This window comes from Hesperophylax consimilis, chromosome 24, assembly GCF_061612785.1.
Source record: "Hesperophylax consimilis isolate HC1 chromosome 24, BYU_Hcon_1.0, whole genome shotgun sequence".
NCBI lineage: Eukaryota > Metazoa > Arthropoda > Insecta > Trichoptera > Limnephilidae > Hesperophylax > Hesperophylax consimilis.
Genome location: NC_142859.1, coordinates 12,238,955 through 12,260,550, shown reverse-complemented (window position 1 = coordinate 12,260,550; position 21,596 = coordinate 12,238,955). Strand labels below are relative to the sequence as shown.

At 32.2% G+C, this 21,596-nt stretch overlaps 1 protein-coding gene across 1 annotated transcript in view; it reads right to left on the bottom strand.

The window, feature by feature from the left end:
• The window catches only part of brp (ELKS/RAB6-interacting/CAST family member bruchpilot), a 195,395-nt gene that overhangs the window by 39,395 nt on the left and 134,404 nt on the right, over positions 1-21,596 (bottom strand). The window contains exons 7-8 of the mRNA XM_089646431.1: positions 13,491-14,447; positions 6,796-6,948 (exon numbers count right to left, since the gene is read on the bottom strand). Of these exons, the coding sequence (XP_089502557.1) occupies positions 6,796-6,948; positions 13,491-14,447 (1,110 nt within the window). The remainder of the gene's footprint in view (positions 1-6,795; positions 6,949-13,490; positions 14,448-21,596) is intronic.

The following is a 21,596-nucleotide window of genomic DNA, read 5'->3' as shown; positions in this document are numbered from 1 at the left end:
TTATGAAATAAAAAATACAGACCAGGCTAATTTGCCCACTTGGAAATAAAGGGTTTTCTAATAAGAGGTGTTATTTTGATATTCAATCGTAAAAGATCAATGGTTTCGTTGCTTTTTAGGCACGTAGCGCCGTCTTGTTGAAAGTAAACGTTGTCCAAATCAATACCATTCAATTCCGCCCATAAAAAAATCATTAATCATCTCTCGATAGCGCAATCCATTCACCGTAACTGTTGCTCTAGCCTCATTTTCGAAAAAGTAAGGTCCAATGACTCCGCCGGACCATAAACTGCACCAAACAGTCACACGTTGCGGATAGAGAGGCTTTGCAACAATAACTATTGGGTTTTCCGAGCCCCAGATGCGACAATTTTGCTTGTTGACGAAGCCACCGAGGTGGAAATGGGCCTCATCACTCAAGATGATTTGCATTTGATTCACTCAAGTGAATTTTAATAATTTCAATGCGTTGTTGAAGCGTGTATCGTTCCATTTTTATTAATGGCGTAGTTTCTACTTGTCAAATGTTTGGTTAAATAGCGGGCTATTCAAAATAACACCTCTTATTGGAAAACCCTGTAAAATTCCCTTCTTGACAGAAAATCGAAACAAATGGGTGAGAGGAGCGGTGGGGGGTGTGTTAGGTCAGAGTCTTAATGTATTATTATGTGAATATCGCATAAGAGTCCCAACTGCACCCAACCGTCTGGAGCCAGTTGACGGACTCAACACTACTCATACAATAGTAATACGTATGAGGCGTTTAAATACATTTATATGAGGTGACTTTAGTCACCGCAGTATTGCAACAGTAATACATACAGTTGCACGAGGTGCTTGACCCTTGGATCTTAGACAATTTTATACCTCAACGTCGCATTTCAGTATTTGAGTACCTCATACAAACTCATTCTGATACCGTGTCCTGCCCAATACTAGACCGAAGCCAGTTGAGAGCATTTGCGGAAGAGGTAAAGATGATATCATTTAAAAAAAATGCACAAATATGATTAACACTGACACTGATAGACAACATAATCATTATTCTCTGTTTTACCTTACGTAGACGTAATCAAATTTTCTGCTCAACATAACCAAGAAGTCTGGCGTAAACAATTACTAATCTTCACCATAAATAAAATTTCCTTGTTCAATATTTAAATGAGGTAGTCAAGATTAGCTTTGGTCTATATTCAATTATCAGCCTTTTTGGGTATTTTATTGAAAACCTTCCTTCCTTTGTAAAACTTGGAACTATGAACTTTTTGAGGGTTGGATATTGAACTTAATATCAGCAATAATTTTATAGGTTATCTTTATGTAAATTCGGGAGATTGGAAGACGGTGGGTTACGGGTGGGTATAATTTATGGTTATTGAATAAGTTTACGTGTATTTTTCTTGCTTTCTAAGCGTTTGAGAGGTAATCAATATGCGAATTTAATGCAGGACACGTAGATTATTTTTTCTAAAAAATATATACGATGGTATTTTTAAACCTCATTATTTAGTTATTTTGCTAGAAGAGACATTGCATTTTTCGGTGAAATAATTTAATACTCCTATCAGTATTCCAACAATATTCAATACGAGTTTAATTGCAAATGATTTTACAAAACTACACGTTAATAAAACTGAATTTTTAGATATTTTTTATACCGTTCAAATACATTGATCCTAAAAACTAAACTTCAATAAATAATCAAGTATATGGATTGTTGGATATTTTAATTACCGCCCTGGTGAGAGTCCACCTTCCAGAATCGAAACGTGGCTTGAAATGACCAGATCTGATACTTTCCTTCTCCAATCCCCCATTATACTGAATAGCCAGGTACTTTCCCATCTTTTTCTTCCCCATCTTATTCCCCTCCTCACTATTTTCAGTCTCATAACATACCCCAATTGGGAAATTCATATTATCACCGGTTCCAGAGAGTTGGGGGTAGTTAGGACTCTCCTGCTCATAACAAAATGTGCAAATTTCAGGACGATCAAGATTTATTGCTGCTTTTGAGATATACCAGTATATTTAGCTTTGTGGTATAGGTTTGGTAATTGCATACATCCACAATAACACACGGTTAAAGAAAAACGTTAAATGTGCAAAATAAAACTCTTTTATTTGTGTTTGTATTGATTTTGTGACTTAAATTATTAGGTAGGTACACAACTAACTATTTCAAAAGAAACTTTGTATGATTTTGATTGACTGACTTAATTAATTTTGTCCTTTTTTTCCACATTTCAACAAGCCACGGGAATAATGAATAATCAATTGATAAATTATATGGCGAAAATTGAAGGAACCCAATGACCAATTCATTGAATGCGTGATATACAGGACGAATGTTTTAGGTAGGGTGTAAGGTCTTACCTTTTTGGAAGGAAACTTATCAGTAATGTATAAAATTCATGAATCCCAAAAGTGTTAACATTTTGGCGAATCTTACGTCTCGCAATTTCTAAATCCCTTGGGCGAAAATTCGCTTTCTCCAAGCGGCGGGAAAAGGAGTGTTTCTACATAAAAAAAATCCATAAATTCACGGTGTAATGAATCTTTTTCTATTGCTTACAATAATTTCAATTAATCATTTCATCATTTTTTTCATGGGCTCTAACAATTCCGTATTTTGTATAAGTATTTTTATGTTGACTAATAAATTTTCTACAATGATGAAGTGCCATTTTCGATTTGCCGCCAAAACGACATGATCATTTTGATTCGTCAATTCGGCATTTGGTGACGATGGTGACAGCCATCTTACCAGCCAGTGGCGTTTTCTATGTCATAATGACGTTGTAGCCAATTGGAACCAGTTTGGAATGAGCGGTTTTAGATCGTTTTTAAAATCAATACATTATAATGAAAATATTAAAATTACACATTTTAAGCACAACAATCAGAATCATAAAAATAAACTATAAATCTTCTATAGACTTTTAACGGTATTAAGCCTGGTTAAAGGCCGTTTTAACCAAAAAAACACACGTCGTGGTAGTTTTTCACTGTTCCGACCTTACGCATCGCGTTATATTACACAGCGTTTATAAGTAAGGGCATCTATAATAACGTCGATTTGGCGGAAATTGGCAAATATTCTACTATTAGGGGGAAGTCCCGTAACGCCGGACGGCACCTAGCGCCGGACACTCGCACTATCTCGGCAAGTTACAACCCGTGCGATTCAAAGATGGCGACAGGGGTGCGGTGGAGCGCAACAATACAGGGTCACGGGGCACGGCGGTGGGAGCTGGCGATTGCTGTTTTTGGCGAGAGAACGATGTGTCACTTAAGATTCAAGTTAGTGTTACTGCTAAGTTTTAATGTGTACGTGTTTATGGTTATTATTAATAAAGATAGTAGTCGATTATTATTTGTAGATTGTGAGAGTTTTTGCTGATTTCCAAACCAGTTTTGATACTAAACACGTAATTTTAGCGATTCTTTGTCCCTTAGTAACGGACATAAAGTTGTCCCTTAACACCGGAGAAGGAACAGGTTTTTTTTTCTCGTAAGTATGTACACTTTTTATAATAATTGTTCAAAACTGCAACGGGAAAACAAACCAAGGGCTTGATGGTCAAAGGAAAAAGTGGAAAGAAAAAGGAATCATTAACAGCGATACCCGAACATGACACAGAAAAAACGACTTGCGTAGTTTGCTTAGAGGACTACAACGAAGACTGGATACAGTGCTCTAGCTGCAATGGGTGGGAACATGAAGCATGTGCAGACTTCCCTGAACATGCAGATGCCTACATATGTGATCGATGCAGATTTTGAAAGTGTCCGGAGCTGGGGGTTCGAACTTAAGTCCGTCCGGTAGTAGGTGCCACTTGCAAGAATTGCATTATTTATCACCAACTTTTAATTTAGTTTTATAGAATAGTTTATGCAAAAGATCCATTTTTGTTGATTTATTTGGATTTTATACTTAGTCGAGTTAATTATTTCATAAATAAAGTGATTTTTCTAGAAGTGGTTTTTATTTTTTTTAAACCTTAGGTGTCCGCCACTCGGGGACTTCCCCCTATATTATTTTATATATATTGACCGTTTCCTGTCTTTTGTTGAACTCTCGGGAAATTTTATTACTATTAATCAAATGTAAAAAAGATGTACTAAATGGTATGTAAAAGCCCTCTGGAAATAATAAAATTAAAATAATTGAATATCGGTAAAAAAACATTAAAAAATTGCAACAATCTTCTAACCTAGGAGTTCACTAAGACATTAGATTAAGTAGAAATTATTCTATGTTTTATTTAATATTGTCCTAAAATTTTATGAAGAAAGACAAGTAAAGTCATCCCTTCATATTTTTAACCATTCATGTCATCTCCAAACCTTGTTCCCTGAACTAATCTACACATTGCCTTTCTTGTCACGTAATGTAATACCCACCATACCTTCTGGCCGGTCTTCCACTCAACATTTCACCCTCCTTTTCACCTTCATCCACTCACTGATACCTTTATTCTCCTCAATATTCTACTCTTAGATAGATGATACTACCATCATGTTTTTTCTTACCTTCGCATTTTAAATGGATGTTTATATATGTTTCCACTTCTGCCTCTCTCGTTATATTTACTTATTCTTTGTTGCATTGGCACTCAAACATCATATTCCGTTAGAGTATCGGAGCCTCTGGAGGACAGATCTGACTGGAGTAACCATACATTACTAGCCTCAAACATCATATTCCGTTAGAGTATCGGAGCCTCTGGAGGACAGATCTGACTGGAGCGTCCATACATTACTAGCCTCAAACATCATATTCCGTTAGAGTATTGAAGCCTCTGGAGGACAGATCTGACTGGAGCGTACATACATTACTAGCCTCAAACATCATATTCCGTTCGAGTATTGGAGCCTCTGGAGGACATTACTAGTCTCTAGAGGACAAATCTGACTGGAGTATCTTTTATTATGTATATTTATACATTATAAAAGTATTTTTTATTTTTTTTCGTGTTGAAAAAACAGTTTGTCTCAAATATTTATACTTGATTCCATGGATATAGTCCAAAAAACGTCAAAGTGTGTGATTACAAATTGGCGGGATTTTTTCATTGACATTTGAAATTAAAAAAATAATTTTAACAAACGGCTTAACAGTGAGGTGACAGTTTCCTTACTAATTTTCTACAGAAAAGGAATGTTTTTTTTTTTAATATCGAATTCTTTCAAAAATACGGAAGTTTCGAGTCTAAACGTTTCGGTATTTCGTTTTTATGTTTGATATTAAAATATCATAATTCATAAAAATCAATATTTATTTCATACACAAACATCTCAAGATGTTTTATTTAGTTTCTAAAATGGCATTTATTTTTACGACAACTCAGAAAATAAGCTATATAAGCTCCTCGGAAGGTAAAAATATTTTAAAATTTAGAGGGTTAAAAATATATATATATATATATATATTCATTTAGATAACATCAAGAAAACATTAAAACACCATCACATTAAAACGCACTGTTTGGTTGATACGACTGAATCTTTTGATCCTGACGTCATCAGTCACGAAACTCAGTCCACAAGTTCCTTACTTCGGGAACATAGGACTAATACACAACATACCTACTTGATTAAGTTAACACGTCGGACGCCTGTATAAAAATTTGCATGAAATCTTAAGATTTGTAAGTAGGTACTTAAATACCTACCTACTTATTTATACACCATATATTTTTAAAAATTTTAAATAAGGAATTGTACAATTTGGGCAAAGAAATTATTTCTTCAATTCTCTATGACAATTCCTTTTCAAACGTAGTTCAGGCAGGTGGTACCATAATATTGTTAAAATATGGAAATGAGAAAGTACCATTAAAATGGCCACTATCTTGAAACGGATACGAAACGTGCAATAAAAATTACCGGAACATTGCGAGTCATTCGTAAACATAGTCGCAGTCATTATAATTAAGGCGATGCACTACGTCGTGTAATACTTTTAATTGAGCCGCTATCAATAACAACCCTTACGTAGATGGCGGTAAGGTTTAAATTCCCACTCAACACCATCCGCCTGTTTTGATTAATGCAAGAAAAAAACATGGCCAAAAAGTGCCTTTCATAAATATTATTTTTTTTCGATCATTTTATAAATAACTCAATTTGCCACATTATAGGTACAATAAAATCATAACCGAAAATGGGTTTGTAAGTAGGAGATTTTGAACTTTAAAGCAGTTTTCATAGGCCTTTACATTATTTTTTTCTGTTCTTATAAAAAGACTTATCTAAAAAATACTCGATTATTTCAAAGGACAAAATGTATTCTACTCGCAGTATTTAATAAAAGCATCTGAAACATTTCTAGGCGACCAAATTTTCAAACCAAAAACACATGATTTTGCATTACTACGTATGGCATCGCCTTAAGTTCTTGCAATTTAAAAAATATATAACCGTAATATCGTTTTTTACTATCATAGATCTATTTTAAAATGTCTTTTAAAAACTTAAATAATTAATATATGTGTATATTATTTATGGTTTTACTGAACCTTCCTACCCAGAAACTGGAGTCGCTACTGTACAAATCTCGCCAAATGCCGACCGATATTACCGCTGTAATGTCATCCAATTTCAGAGAAATTCACATGCGTATGATTGCCACAAGTTAATAGAATGTATTGTCATCAACAACGATTCTATTTGCCGAGTTTCAGCTCGATACGATTTTGGAAAATGGGTTAGTTTCCGCATCCAAGATTTGCATTCGTTCTTGAAAACAAAAGCGACATTTAATTAGATGTAATTTTAAAAAAGACTTACCTGTGCCTTTTCGTGTTTGTCTCTCAGTCTGTCTGCTTCCAGCTGCACAGTCTCCCTCTCTTTCTGCATGCGGGTAGCCTGTCCTAGCGCCTTATCAAGCTGGGATTGGATGTTATCGAAGTCGTAGTTCTGCTTTTCCTTTTCCATTTGCACCTGAACAAAATATTATCTACAATTAGACACTTAACATTTTTACTAATTAACCCCTAGAGCATTGTTGGGAGATATTTCTCCCAAACGTCAAACACCCATAGAGTCTTTTTGGGAGATACTTCCCCCTGTCTGATACGTACTGTACAATTTTTCATATCTCATTTTGTATTCAGAGAGAATACCCTAAAAAACAGTCGCTGGGAGGCTTATATCGATCGTGTAAAATCTTTTAAAATGCGTCTTATAGTTACAGTTTTTTTATCCTTTAGTTGCCGAAAAAACAATTATAATTTTTAAAAAGTACATTTCAAAATTCTCAGATCGATTTTTTTATTGGGTTCTCTAAGTGATGTAGTTTCACCGGTTTTCCGCTTCTTATACACAACTTTGATATTGTTTAATTGTATACGGGTAGTAAAACTAGCTAAACCATTTGTTGCGTGTTTGTTACAGAATATTGTATGTTGATAAAACATAATTACACAATGTAGGTATTTCCTTTCTCTCATATTATTTATTATCATCAAATTACGCTAATTACTTCATTTCCACAACATATGACTCTAACCTACAATAATTACAAGCCTTTGTGTAAACACTCCATTTTCCCACCTTTCTGTTGCCTGAAAATGTTTTGTTGTATTACCTACCAATTTACCATATGTCAAAACAACTGTTTTTCTATTGTTTGGTTCACTTTATAAACGAAACATTATGATTAAAAGATAAAATACGATAGCACATACCCAATCTAATAAATTTTGTAGGTACGTTAAATTGTATTATTTACGTTAATAATCTATTAATTACATGACGAATTCTTTCGAATTAAAAAAAAAAAAAATAATTGCATAATATGGAACTGAAAAATTGTTTTTTCATTTAATTATTTTTATTACAAATTAGGTATTTTGCATCTCCATAGCTCATAATGGAATTGGTCATGCGAGTACAAAATAGCTGCATTAACGTCGGAAAACGCTGCATCAATTTTTCAGACGACGGATCTAAGAATTTTCAAAATAATGAGATTTTAATTTAAAAGACGCAGTACAGGAAAATGTCGCACTTTATTGCTTTGAAATCTACTTGACTGATACGAGTGCAGTTCCATTGAGTTAAGACTGGCCTAAAGCCTGCAGGGAAAAATTTCCCTGAGATAGGCAACCTCCGATACGAGAGGCCACCGGAATAAGAAAAATATATATTTCAGATTATTCTCATATCTTAAAATTTTATTATTATTGTAGAAAGCAATCACTTTGTAGTTTGACATATTTAATAAAATAAAATAAAATACTTTTTTTTTAAAAACCGTGAGCTTTTAATAATTTTTAGAACCGACCGGTTTCGCTTTACTCAAGCATCTTCAGGGTAAAAATTATTACTAGGGTACAAACCGGTAAACCGGTCGGTTCTAATAATTATTAAAAGTATTTTATTTTATTTTATCTATATCTTAAAATTTTATTTTAAAGTCAAAAAATGTATTTATGTAATTTCAATAAGCTCGCTTTTGCAAATTTGTTATTCCAATAAATAACTTCCTTTAAGAGTTTAGAGCTCATTACGTTATACAAACACAAATCACAACAATTCCTACAAACACAAGCACATTGCCATATAAACTAATTCAATTCATTAGGTTGTTTTCAAGCCTAGCAATCGATTATGTTTAAAATTGTTTGATAGTATTGTACTTCTACATTACATTGAACCCAAGCAAATTGTGATTGCCTACTTGAATAAAACTCGAACAATACTTGTGTAAAACTTCAGTTATTCTGAAGCTAGGTATTACTGCTTCAAACTGTTAGTTTTTGTTGTGTAATAAATTATTATACCGTCGAGAGAAACCATCTTATAATTTTTAATCTAATTTGTTCCTATTTTTATTAAAGGTAAAAATATGTTTACAAGACAAGGTATTATGCAAATCACAAAGGATAACAAATTACTATAAGTAACAAATATTAGCCTGAAACACAAATATAAATTGAAAAAATCTTCTGAGAAAAAATAAATGCGTCTCGTCGGCGGCATTGATGTTTTATCGAAAAATGTTTTCAACTTATATTTGTGTTTCAGGCTAATAATTATTGCTTATAATAATTTGTTTATTTATTACAAATTTTACTAAAAATTATTTTTATTTATTACTAAAATTGAAATCATGTAGAGATCATGTTTTGTCGCTAAGCAGTTAGAATACTACAATTACATAATGTAGCTATTTCTTTAAGTTTTGTCATTAAATTAAACCTTACTAACAGGAAATATGAAAATAACTGATACATTCTTTAACATTTACTGATTTTTATTCAACTGTTTCAAAGCATTTAATTTTTATAGATTTTCTAATCAATATCTTATGAATAATTCTTCAACTTTGTTTTGATTTTGAATTCTTGTAATTGTTAAAATTTGTGACAAACACAAGCATTAATTAATGTTTTTTTCTTTTGTGGACTTTTACTGGTAAAATTTCAACATTCGTCATGAACCTGCAATATTTGAAAATCTGCTACTACCACCACAGTAAGCGGAAAATGTTGCTTGTGTTGTGATGGAGGACTTAGCCAGCCGAGGAATTGAAAACACTGCGCCTAGGTGGTACCCGAACGCGATGTCAACTCAGCCACCGACCGGTCAAAAATATCGTAAATGTTTCTTCTTTTATGAATTTGCTACAAAAATAATTCGACTATGGTAGATTATTACTAGTAAAACCTTCGATTCCATGAAATAAGACCAAGACATCTTTTAAATATTTAGAATTTCATGTACTTTACAACAAATATCTACAAAGCAATTTGACATCCATTGATTTGATCCTGGTCGATGATTTTACCACAAATTACAGCTAAATGGATTTTCACAAGGGTAATAATGTTTGTAATAAATTGTTGGGGTTTATTGTGTGGGTTTCATGTTGGAGAAGAAAACCTTATGCCGAGATTTTATTAATATATTCGCCCGAGGCGTAATCGACTTTGGTGTCAATACGCCTTGATAAAAAAGGTTTCCTTGTACGTGTATCTTACGTACGTAGATTTTAGATACGTGTATCTTCTATAAGATGTAAGTTGTTGTCTTACATTTTAGGGATATTTTTTAACATTTACATTCACAGGAACGGAAGGAAAAAAAATCAATCAGGGAAAAAGTATGCTGTGGGGAGGGTATATCTCATGATAATAAATAATTTTACCGCAGAGTTCGTCATAGTATCAAATGCAGTAATGTATATTTTAATATAAGTTCTCGCTTAGAATTACTGAGATTCTTTAATTTTGATTAAGGACCCCGTATATTTTTTTTTCAATTTTAATTTTTACCATTATTTTTTGTTTTTATTTAACAACAAACTTTTATAGCCGTGTCTACGCATTTTAAAGTGCAATACACATCAGCCAGTGACCCCTCAGCGACCGCTTTTTTTTGCAATTTCACCAAAAAATTCCATCTTAAATTAACTCGAAAACGAAAGCTCAAATCAAAAATTTATTTCATTGCATCAACCCCAAATGCGATCTTTATTCATCTCATTCCCGCCAGTAATTTTGAATACCATGATCTGTGCGATCTGTAATGAGTAGGCATGATTAATTTCAGGAAATAACAACTCCAAATAATTTCATAAGATTTTTTTTAACTGTCTTAATTGGTTTATAATCGGTAATAATTGGTTTATAATTCGTAAAAAAATGTAGATTTACAATTCAAAACCAAAAAAACTTCACAACTAAATGCGTAAAAAATGTTAATATTTTTGGTAAGCTTTGTAAGCTTTTTAAGGTTTATTCTTTTCTCATTTTTTTTAAATACTTCAGTATTTTTAAAGAAATATCAACTCTACTCTTGCCACTAATCTTCTAATAAATGTAATATCTATAGAAATGTAGCAAATTTACAATCAATGTCTAGTATTTTTTAATATAATGTCCCCTGTGTGCAAAGTAGTAAACTTTTTAATAAAAGTGTATTTATCTGAAGTGACCATCCAGGTAAGTATGTTTTACTGTATCTGGTTGTAAGTAATAAGTACGTTTTTCTGAATACGTTTGTAAATAATAATTATGTTTTTCTGAACATGTTTGTAAATAATACGTATGTTTTTCTGAATGTGTTTGTAAATAATAAGTATTTTTTTCTGAATATGTTTGTAAATAATTAAATTAGATAGACACAAGGTATTCTTAATAAATTGTTGAGCGCTCTTCAGGTGATTGTTCACAAAAACGGCGCTATACAAGTTATCCAACTATTATTATGTCACCAGTCACCACGGACAATAACCTAATGCCCACACGCTTTTACCATAGTGGTCAGTGTTATATTACAATAGTCCCACTGTTAAGTAATCTGTAATCTTTTGTGGTAGGTACCGATTTAGCTTTAATGTGTATTAGCCTTTAATGGGTGCAATTGTGAACGCCATTAAAAATATTTTTATTTTAACAATAATGTTTTAGCACCTGACAAAAGGGCCGTTAAAATTAATAACAATATAAGCATGAAATATTGGGGTTGTAAATTAATATGGTTACGTTTATGTTGGTAATAAAAAAAATGTTCTAACGACGGTGATTTTTTTGGTTATTCAATATAAATTCATCGTAATTCACGCTCATACTGGAGGATATTAGAAGGTGATTTTGTTTATGATAATATAATCTATGGAAGAAGAGATAAAAATCTTTGCCTTTAGTTTAACCTGGAAAGGCTCGTCTTAGTCGTTTCGACTACCACTGGGCGCATTTTTTTCGCTGCTTGCACAGAGAAAACTTACTGATGTAAAATATTTGTTAATTTATTAGAATCTCTTCAAATTATTGGTATTCCTGTTAAAAACAGGACTGCAGACCTTTAACGAATTCATCGACATATTTTCTAGTAAAATAACGGTAATACACGAATATGTCATGACGATGTTCATAAACATTTTAATATTTTCGCATTTTGTCATTATAAAAACAAGATAAAATCAGCTGTGACTCAAACCCAGGCCCTCTTGTATTACAGGGATTGGTGCCATTACATTCCGGTATATTTCCGTTTATTATTTATTATTAATTTATTTCCGTTTTTGAATTACTTGCATTATATCCCATATTTTTGTTTGCCATCTTTTTTGTGCGATTGTAAAGTTCTACCCGAGTTTATTTACAATCTAGAGATTGTCCCGGATATACCGATCCGTTTTTATTTATATGCGACATCTATTGACTTTTTCGATGAGTCTAGAATATATTAGAGATAACTTATTGAAGCCTAAACCTTATTGTAATTTAATCATAACAATAATAAACGAAATTTGGTTTTCTTTGAAGAAAATATTCAAATTTGGAACATAAATTTACAGCTAGCAAATACACACGAGCTTTAGAACGTTAAATTCTTATGTAGGCATTGGTTCAATGTAAATTTCAACATTTGGATAAACAGGGGAGTTAATGGTTAAAATTTTAAATATAATATAAGTTCAAAAGGTTGAATTTGCCCAAGGGTTAATCAACAAGCATGGATATTTTCGCAAGGTTTTTTTAAAGGGCAATATTTTTCAGGAATACTAACCTCTTACTCAAATTTTCCTACTGACTTAAATAATATGATTATATTATAAGAAAATATTTAAGTTATTTTTATCCCAGTTTTCAATTTTTACGTAAAACCTTTTCATTAAATATTACGAAGACCTTTAACCATTTTGTAAAATTAATTGACCTCCTAAACGATGGTTTTTAAAATTAAGAATAGTAAATAAAATGTTGGGGGAGGGGGGGAGGATCCATAAAAATTGCCAAAAAAATAAAATAATTTTATCAATCAACAAAAAAAAATCATCTTTTTTGGGGTATATTTAAAGGGGTGACCGGATAAATCATCACATCTTTAAAAAGTTATATAAAGTCATGGAAAATGATGAAACAAAACCTTTATTAACTGGTAAGCAGGTTAGGTTAAAAAAAAAATCATCGTTTCTAATGACTTTATATAATTTTTAAAAAGTGTGTTGAATTGTCACTGTGTTGTGTTATCATGGAATCGTTGGAAAAGCAGTGATACACAATATACATTTCTTGATATCAGTATCAGACGGCCGGCATAGTCCAGTGGTAACGCATTGGACTACCATTCCGAAGGTCGCGGGTTCGAACCCGGCGTGCGCAAATAAATTTTATTTGATTGATTTGTGTTATTTCACAATTAATTAATTAAAATAATATATAGTATATTTGCGGCACGTTCCAGAGTGGAAGATACTACCAGTATCGCCCTGGTGTAAGACCACCATTCAGAATTGAAACGTTGCTCCAAATGGCTTTAGCCGTGTTTAGTGACTAGATCTGAATAGCCAGGTACTTCCCCACCTTCCTCTTTCCCTTCCCCACTTACCTTCAGCCTCACAACATCCCCCAATTGGGGATGCCATAGTCTCACTGGCTCCAGACGGGAGCAGTTGGGACTCTTGTGAGGTATTCACTATAAAAAAAAAAAAAAAACTTAATAATAAAAAAAAAATATTTGAATTGACTCACCCTTCTAACTTCTCCGATGGATTTGTCCAGTTTCTCCTGAAGTTTGTCCACCTCTGTCTGCGCCTTGTCGAGAGCGTTCTGAAGTTTATCCTGTTGAAGCTGGGCTTTTCCGAGGGTGGCTTGGGTCCTCTCCAACTCCTCCCTGGACTTCTCCAATTCTGCAACAGCCTTGTCTCTTTCTGCGTGAATCCTTCCAATAGTGGCTTGCGTTCTTTCATATTCTTCCCGCATGCTTTCCTGCTCTCCTTGGGCATTTTCAAGCCTTGCCTTGAGACGGTATACTTCACCTTGGCTTTTTTCTACCTTTTCTTGCAAGGCTGCCGTTTCTCCGCGAGCTCTTTCATTGTCTGCTTGAGTCACCCTCAATTCTGCTTGCGCTCGTCTCAATTCTGTGGATGCCTTATCGGCTCTTTCTTGAATGCGGTCAAGTTCTTGAGATGTTGAAAGGGTACTTCTTCCGAAAGTGGTCTGAGATCTTTCCAGATCGTGTCTCAGTCTTTCGTTTTCCATTTCTAATCTTGCAGTCCGTTGTTTGGCAGCTTCCCAATCGGCTCCTGATCGTCCAACTTCTCCTGCAGCCTTTTCGAGTTCAGCTTTGGATTTTCCTAGTTCTGATTGGGAGGCTTCTAGTTTGGCTTCTAATCTGTCTTTTTCAGCTTGTGCTCTTTCGAGACGAGCTCCAAGTTTTTCTACCTCGCTTTCTAATGCGTGTATCTTCATTTTATATTCCGCGAGTTCTCTTTCGTGGAGCTCTCTTTCTTCATTCTTCTCTTGTTCTGCTCTGTCTCTTTGTTCTCGGAGCTGATTCATTTGTTTTTCTTTATCTCCGATGGCTTCTTCTAAAGAACTGAGAGCACCTTCGGAAGAACAATGGTGAGCTTGCATGGCAGTAAGCCGCGCGCGAGCCATGTCTACTTGATTGTCCTTTTCTTTAAGGAGATCTTCTAGGTTTTCAATCTAAGAAAACACAAAGTAATTATTAAGATGTCATTTACAAAATATGAACATGTGAACAACACTAAAACATAACATAAAGATTAATTATGACAAACTTCACAACATCTGAATTGGGTACCTATATAAATGGGTTACTCAAGTAATCAATAAAGGGTGAGAAGGAACCTTATGGTACTGTCACTTACTTGTAGATGAATCTCTTTTGATGCAAAAAATAATTATAAATTGAATTAAATCATAAAATGATAAATGTAATAAATTACCTTAGAATAATGGCACCGATTTTCAGCATTTTCAAATTATATGACAGGACACAAGCGAATACATTCAGCTAGCTGTTTATAACACTACAGGAAATAAAAACGCTAAAAGTAATAAAATAATACATTTGACAACATTAATTAGTTAATACATTTCAATAACTGGACGATCTCTCAAACACTAATAATAATAAAGATAACACGACGTCGTTTTTCGGCACCGATTCGTATTATAAATATCAACTTTTTTTCTTCAATATGTTGACTTTAATACGTCAATTATTAAGTATTATTAGTTACTATGTTTACTTTAACCGGGGAGTTTATAGTTTATTTGGCAAAGCGTTTGTTAAATTAGTCCGTATTTACATTCTAGATCACTTCTCAGCAAATACTGATGGAGATAAAAAATATTATGTTGAATTTGGCAACGACTTTCAAATACCCTTAGCCATTAAGCTAACTGTCGAAATTAAATCGTGATAAGGAGAAAGCTGGGTTCATTAGTTTGGAAATTATTATTCTCAAGAAGTTTTCATCTCAGATCTTCCAAACGAGATAAAATACAGAAAAGGGAACACGTGTTAGATTAAATAAGGTTTACTTTACCGAAACCTGTAAAATTTATTTTAAAAATCACAAGATGCTTAATGTTTGTGTTTATAACCCACTAACCGATTATTAGGTTCCTACCCCGGCAGTGCACACGGAGAAAACTAGCTAATTTATTGAATCTCTTAAAATTATTCGTAACCTGGTTAAAAACGGGATTGCAGGCCATTAACGAATGAATTAATAGGTATCCTGATAAAATTTTAGTAAAATAATGTTTTGTAGCGATGTCAGATTACGTGGTTCTAAAAATTCTCACAACATTTCGTCATTATATATTACTAAGACAAACGAGATGCATGAACACGTGTTCCGATAATATCGTGCATGTAATAAAAGTTTATCAGGAAGCAGCGGCATGTAGTCTCGTTTTAAACCGGATAATAAATAATTTGAAGAGATTTTTAATAAATTACTAATACTCATTTCTCTCCGTGCGGGCTTAATCGTCTGCTAGGTAAATTCTACATCGCACAAGAAATGTTTTCCGCTTGATATGATATAGTTGGGTACCTGCAAGCGTTTTTCTTTCTTTTAACAAAAGAAAAAGTTACAGGAAATACATAATTATTTTGAATTATTGGATTAATAAAAAACTATCAACAAATATAAGAATTTACTTGTTAAAGTTTGTCATTTGTTTCAAAATCAGACACACCGTGTTAAAAATCAAATAATTGAATCCGCCACGTTTTGGTCCAATCGGTAAAAAAATCGGTACTTATTTTGTGTTTATTTGTTAGAACTACAATTTTATTTTTAAAATAAATATTATTACTAGAAGTTCTTTGAATATTAGTAGACCTTGCGTCCAAAAAAGTATGTTTACATTTTTTTCTTATTTAATAAACCAAAACCTCTGAACATTTGGACTTTCTTAATTTCTAAAATCATAAAACTTGTAAGTAGGTACTTAAATACCTGGATACTTAAGTATAAACCGTATATTTTGTATACCTTAGTACAATTAGTTTAAATTTCAAATAAGGAATTATACAACTTGTTCAAAAAAATACCTACCATAATATTGAAAAAAAGCGAATAAGAAATTCCAAATAAACAAGCCTGTTTCACATTTGAAAAAAAATTACTGAAACACTAAAACGGCCACCATCTTGAAACGGAAACGAAACCGACAACAAATTTACAGATAGACGAAATACAAAATGGCCAGTCAATAAAGCGAAGCTATTGATATTTTTACACGAATTTAAAACCTCCTAGCAAATATTTGTATTTGATTGAAATAATATGAATGTTTATAGAAATACGCAATGCTGGTATACCCTGGTTTGCTTTTAGGGACAAGAATTATTGAAGTTGAAATTGTTTATGCTCTTTTAGGTAATACGGGGAAAATATTATACAAACAAAAAAGCAAAAAAATAAAAATAAAATAAGAAGCGTAAAGACAAAGAAAATTATCTGAAAAAATTCCTGGAAAATATTAGCACAAAGAAAACATACATTAAAAAAATATTACGCAAACTAAATGGTTTCAAAGCTCTCCAAATAATACAGTGCTGAAAAATATTAAACTTCGAAAATACACAATATTGCGACAGATGAACTTCAATACTAAGTATGACCAATTGGAATAATAATTTTGTAGGAATCGATTTTATATCACAAATACATATTATTTTATAAAAATATTATAATGTGATACATTTGCACCTCATGTTAAAGAAACTCTCGTCACCCTTGTGAGAAACCACCATTTAGAATCGAAAAGTTGCTTGAAGTGGGCTTAGCTATGTTTGTAGATCTGATCTGAATAGCAAGGTAATCACCAACTCAACTACTCTTTCTTCTCACTTATTTTCTTCAACCTCACATCATAATCATCACCCATATATCGGGGTACCATTGATATATTTATTATCTATAAGCGTAATATATACCAGCACTTGGTTGAATAATAACAATATATTTTTGAAGATAATATTTAATATCTATGTATTTGTTATGACGAAATGTTAATTATATGAAATTTCCTCGACGGAAATAATAGCAAAGTTAGCTCCGAAAATTATTAAAAACATGTTTTGTTCTGTTATCTAATATGTTATAGGCATGAAAAAAATTCACAGTGTATCTTTAAAAGCAACTAAAGTATTTGATGAGAGATTTTTGCTCTATGCCAAACGAATCGTGTTTTATTAAATATTTTCACCATTTTCGCATAATTATTATCGTTTATTTAACATTAGCACCCTTTTATTATTATTTATTTAAATATAAACTAGAATTTATATCGGCAAGCATAACAACAAATATAATTGCATTGCTCTGCTTCGACCTATTTAATTTATTTGTCGTACTTTTCCTAATTTAATATTTTTCCATCTTGCATTGTAGAGTATTTTGTTTTTGTGAGGATGCTGAATTAGATATTTGTGTTAAAACAATAAACACGTATTAAATAAGTCCAGCTGGGCGAGAAATTCAAAATAAATACTTTTGATTTGTTCCTGAAGTCCTAGGAAGACCCAAAACTCACAGAGCTCGCTTAATTACGGAAGCAATCGAAATTCACAAAAATTTCATTAATTTTAATAGAGACGACGAAGCTAAGCTCAATAGTTCTTGGTATCCGGTAATTGACGGCTACACCAAAGCTAAACACAGAAAACCAATTTAAATTTCACTGTAAAACCAGCTCGTACAGTAGTGAGCTGGCAACACGGTATCGCACGGACGTAGTTCAAAAAACACATTTCACCACTATCAATTACATATCTGCTCTGATGATGGACACTGTAACGTTGGTTAAAGAAGGAGTTGCGCAACACGGCATAACACCCCAAAAACAAATAACAAATATTTCATCCTACTCCATTTCCAATACCATAATACGGATATGTGTCTAGTCTGGTAGTCGAAAAGCATGTAAAAAACCTGTATCCAAATATATTTTTATGAATAAAGAAAAAAAATGTATTTAAACTTATTCATTCACTAATCCTATGTACGAAATATTTCATCTACTCCATTTCCAATGTAATTGTACATATTAATTAATAATTCTATATATGAAACATTTCATCTACTCCATGTCCAATGTATTTAAACCTATTTATTCTTTAAATCTACGTACAAAAAATTTCATCTTACTCCATTTCCAATGTATTTAAACCTATTCATTCAATAATTCACTTATCCTATTTACGAAACATTTCGTCCTACTCCATTACCAATGTATTTGAACCTTTTCTTTCACTAATCCCATACATATATAAAATTTCATATTTCCAACTCAATTTCCATTGAATTTAAACATTTACATTCGCTAATCCTACGAAACGTTACAACCTACGCTATATCCAATGTATTTAAACATTTTCATTCACTAATAATATATACGAAACGTTTCATCCTACTCCATTTCCAATATATTTAAACCTTTCCATTCGTTTTTAACAGGAAAACGAATAATTTGACCAGATTTTTACTAAATTAATAATATTTCATATCAGTAAGTTTTCCCTGTGTGACCCAGATGGTTGGGGGCTGTTCTGTTGTGGGTTATCAATATAAATTACTTATTTATTAAATTTCCGCAGTTGCATTAATTTTCTGGCCTTTCAAATGCGAGTTTTTATATATTTTATGTTTTCATCAGTTACTGGTACTATTTTTTTAACAATTTGAATAAAAGAAACCTGTGTTTATTGCTACATAAATTATCTTTACGGTGCGGTATTCTTAAATTTCCCTTACCGGTGAATATGCAAATCATTTCTTTAATTAATATACGAGCGAATAAAGAGAATTTCAGGAAATTTATGAAGTAGAATAAATGGGGAATAACTTGCGAAATATGGGGTAAATATCACCTCATTGTTTTGGCTTTTCAACCGGAAATTCTACAACATATTTATGGTTCTTAAAATAAAAATATATAAAATAGGTAGTTTCAGTCATGTTTACGCCTAATTTACACGGTTTATTTAATTAACTTAACCTCTACCCGCAAGACCTTTCAAGTTTATAAATAAATATATCTCTCATTTTATTTTCGATGTGAACTAACCCGCAGCCAAGTGGAGGAGTAGGTAGTACCCAAAATTACTATCCTCCTTATATTAGCTTAAATACTTGACATATCATTTTAGTATTTCTGCGCAAATACGTAAGTTACAATTAATAATTGACTGAATAATTGGGATTTCTATAGTTTAAATGCCCATAAGACAGAAAAATCCATGGGGTCGTCGGAAGACCCACTTGGATACAGACGTTTTGTTTGGCATCTTGGCCTGTCAAGAGTTAAGGATAATTTTTTTTAAATTATTTTGAATTGCTTATTTTAGAGCTTAGGGATGTGGCATCATATATGTACGTCGTGTATTAATGGACCAATATTTTATCTTAGTAGCCGGTTCCATGATAGTTGTCATAGACCTTCCTTAGACGCATGATGGCATCTTGAGACGCCACATGTTCAATATGTATTATACAAGTGTTATAAATGTTTTTTTTATGGAAAATGTCTAAATAAAATAACAAAGTTCTCGCTAATGTTTGAAAAATATCTTACCTACAAAAACTGTGTTTTTAAATTTATTTGTTTAGCATAACATCGTGTGTCAAAATCTTTCGAAATCGGATTTACTGTGTTCATTCTGGTTGAATTATGTTAAAAAGGCAGTGTTTGATATCAAACGAAATATTTGTGAAGGATATCTTGATACTTTTACGATCTATGTTTGACAAAAAATAAAGAGCGGAAGTCAAAATAAAATATTGAATTTCCTGGCAACGGGTGATGCCTTCCTGCAGGAAGTGGCCAATAGACACATTCTAATTTAGTCATTTAGTTCAGATCGTATATTCATGACATATTATAGATATCTATACAATGTTAGTAATTAAATATAAATAAAATACATATTTAAAAAAAAGACGGTAATGAAACGAGTCGTGTGGTAGATTCCGAATTTGATTATCTATTGCAAATCTCGAAACGATATATTGAAATCCTATTTTTTCAAATGTTATTTGGAAAACGAGTCATAAGTAGGTACAAACTCTGTTCTGATAGCCGTCCTAATTATCTCCAAATACCAAACTTTGTACATCCAGAGATGATGGGTTTTTTTAATCTTTTCATGTATTTTGAATGTAAAACATCTTGTATTAGGTCTGTTTATTTTTGAGCCCGTACTTTTTAATGTATTTTCCTGATTTTGTTTTTATGCATTTCTATAGTCCATCATTGAGGATACTTTTTTAACTTTTTGACACCAACAGTACATAAATCAAATGAGTGATTATAATAATTCATAAAGTCTTATAAGACAATTTTTTTGTGACATATCTGTAAAGTGATTCTTCATATGTTGTGTCTGTATGTTGCCTCTGTGAAATGTTTTCTTCATACATTGTGTCTGCACATTGGGTTGGGTTGGGTCTATTTTTTCTGTACAAAAACTCTTTTTTTTATTTTTTACTCTTCTATTTCAAAACTATCAATTGGCCATCCCTTATTGAGTTTGATAACTCATGGGGGTGCAACATCGTTTGTTGTATGTTTTAAAAAAACAAACAAAAAATCTATGTTTCTGATTCTAATGTAGTTTAAATTTCACTAACATTGTTTTAATAATAAAAATAACATTCCGACCATGTGGTACATCATCTTTCTTCTACCAATTGCATGCCTCCATGCCTTTAACGTTAAGATTGGGAAATAAAATTTCATTGTAAGCATTACATCGTTTGAAACCTTTTTATTAATGACTACCACAATAAGTCCTGCATTAATTGTATTAATATACGTTCAAGCAATGAATGAAGACATTTAATTCTTTGTTTGTCTTTTTCGTCTGTCGCGAATATTTGCTTTCATAAACACTTCTTTATGACAGGAGAATTTATTTCACATTGCACGATTCAATTTTTTTTCTTTATTCTTTTGCTCTCCTCGCAGATTCACATCTCAACTTATCTCTAGTTTCATCTTAATATTGTTCTTCTTTTCATCTATCTATGAACCATTCGTTTCTATAATAAATCTCCTGCCATATTATTATTTCTGTAGCATTTGTTGGACCTTAATACATTACAAGTAATGCCATTTGAAAAAATATTTCATCCTACTCCATTTCCAATATATTTAAACCCATTCGTTTTGTTATTCTATTTACGAAACATTTCATCCTACTCCATTTCCAATGTATTTAAACCTATTTGTTATTTAATTCTATACACGAAACATTTCATCCTACTCCATTTCCAATATATTTAAACCTATTCATTCACTAATCCTATA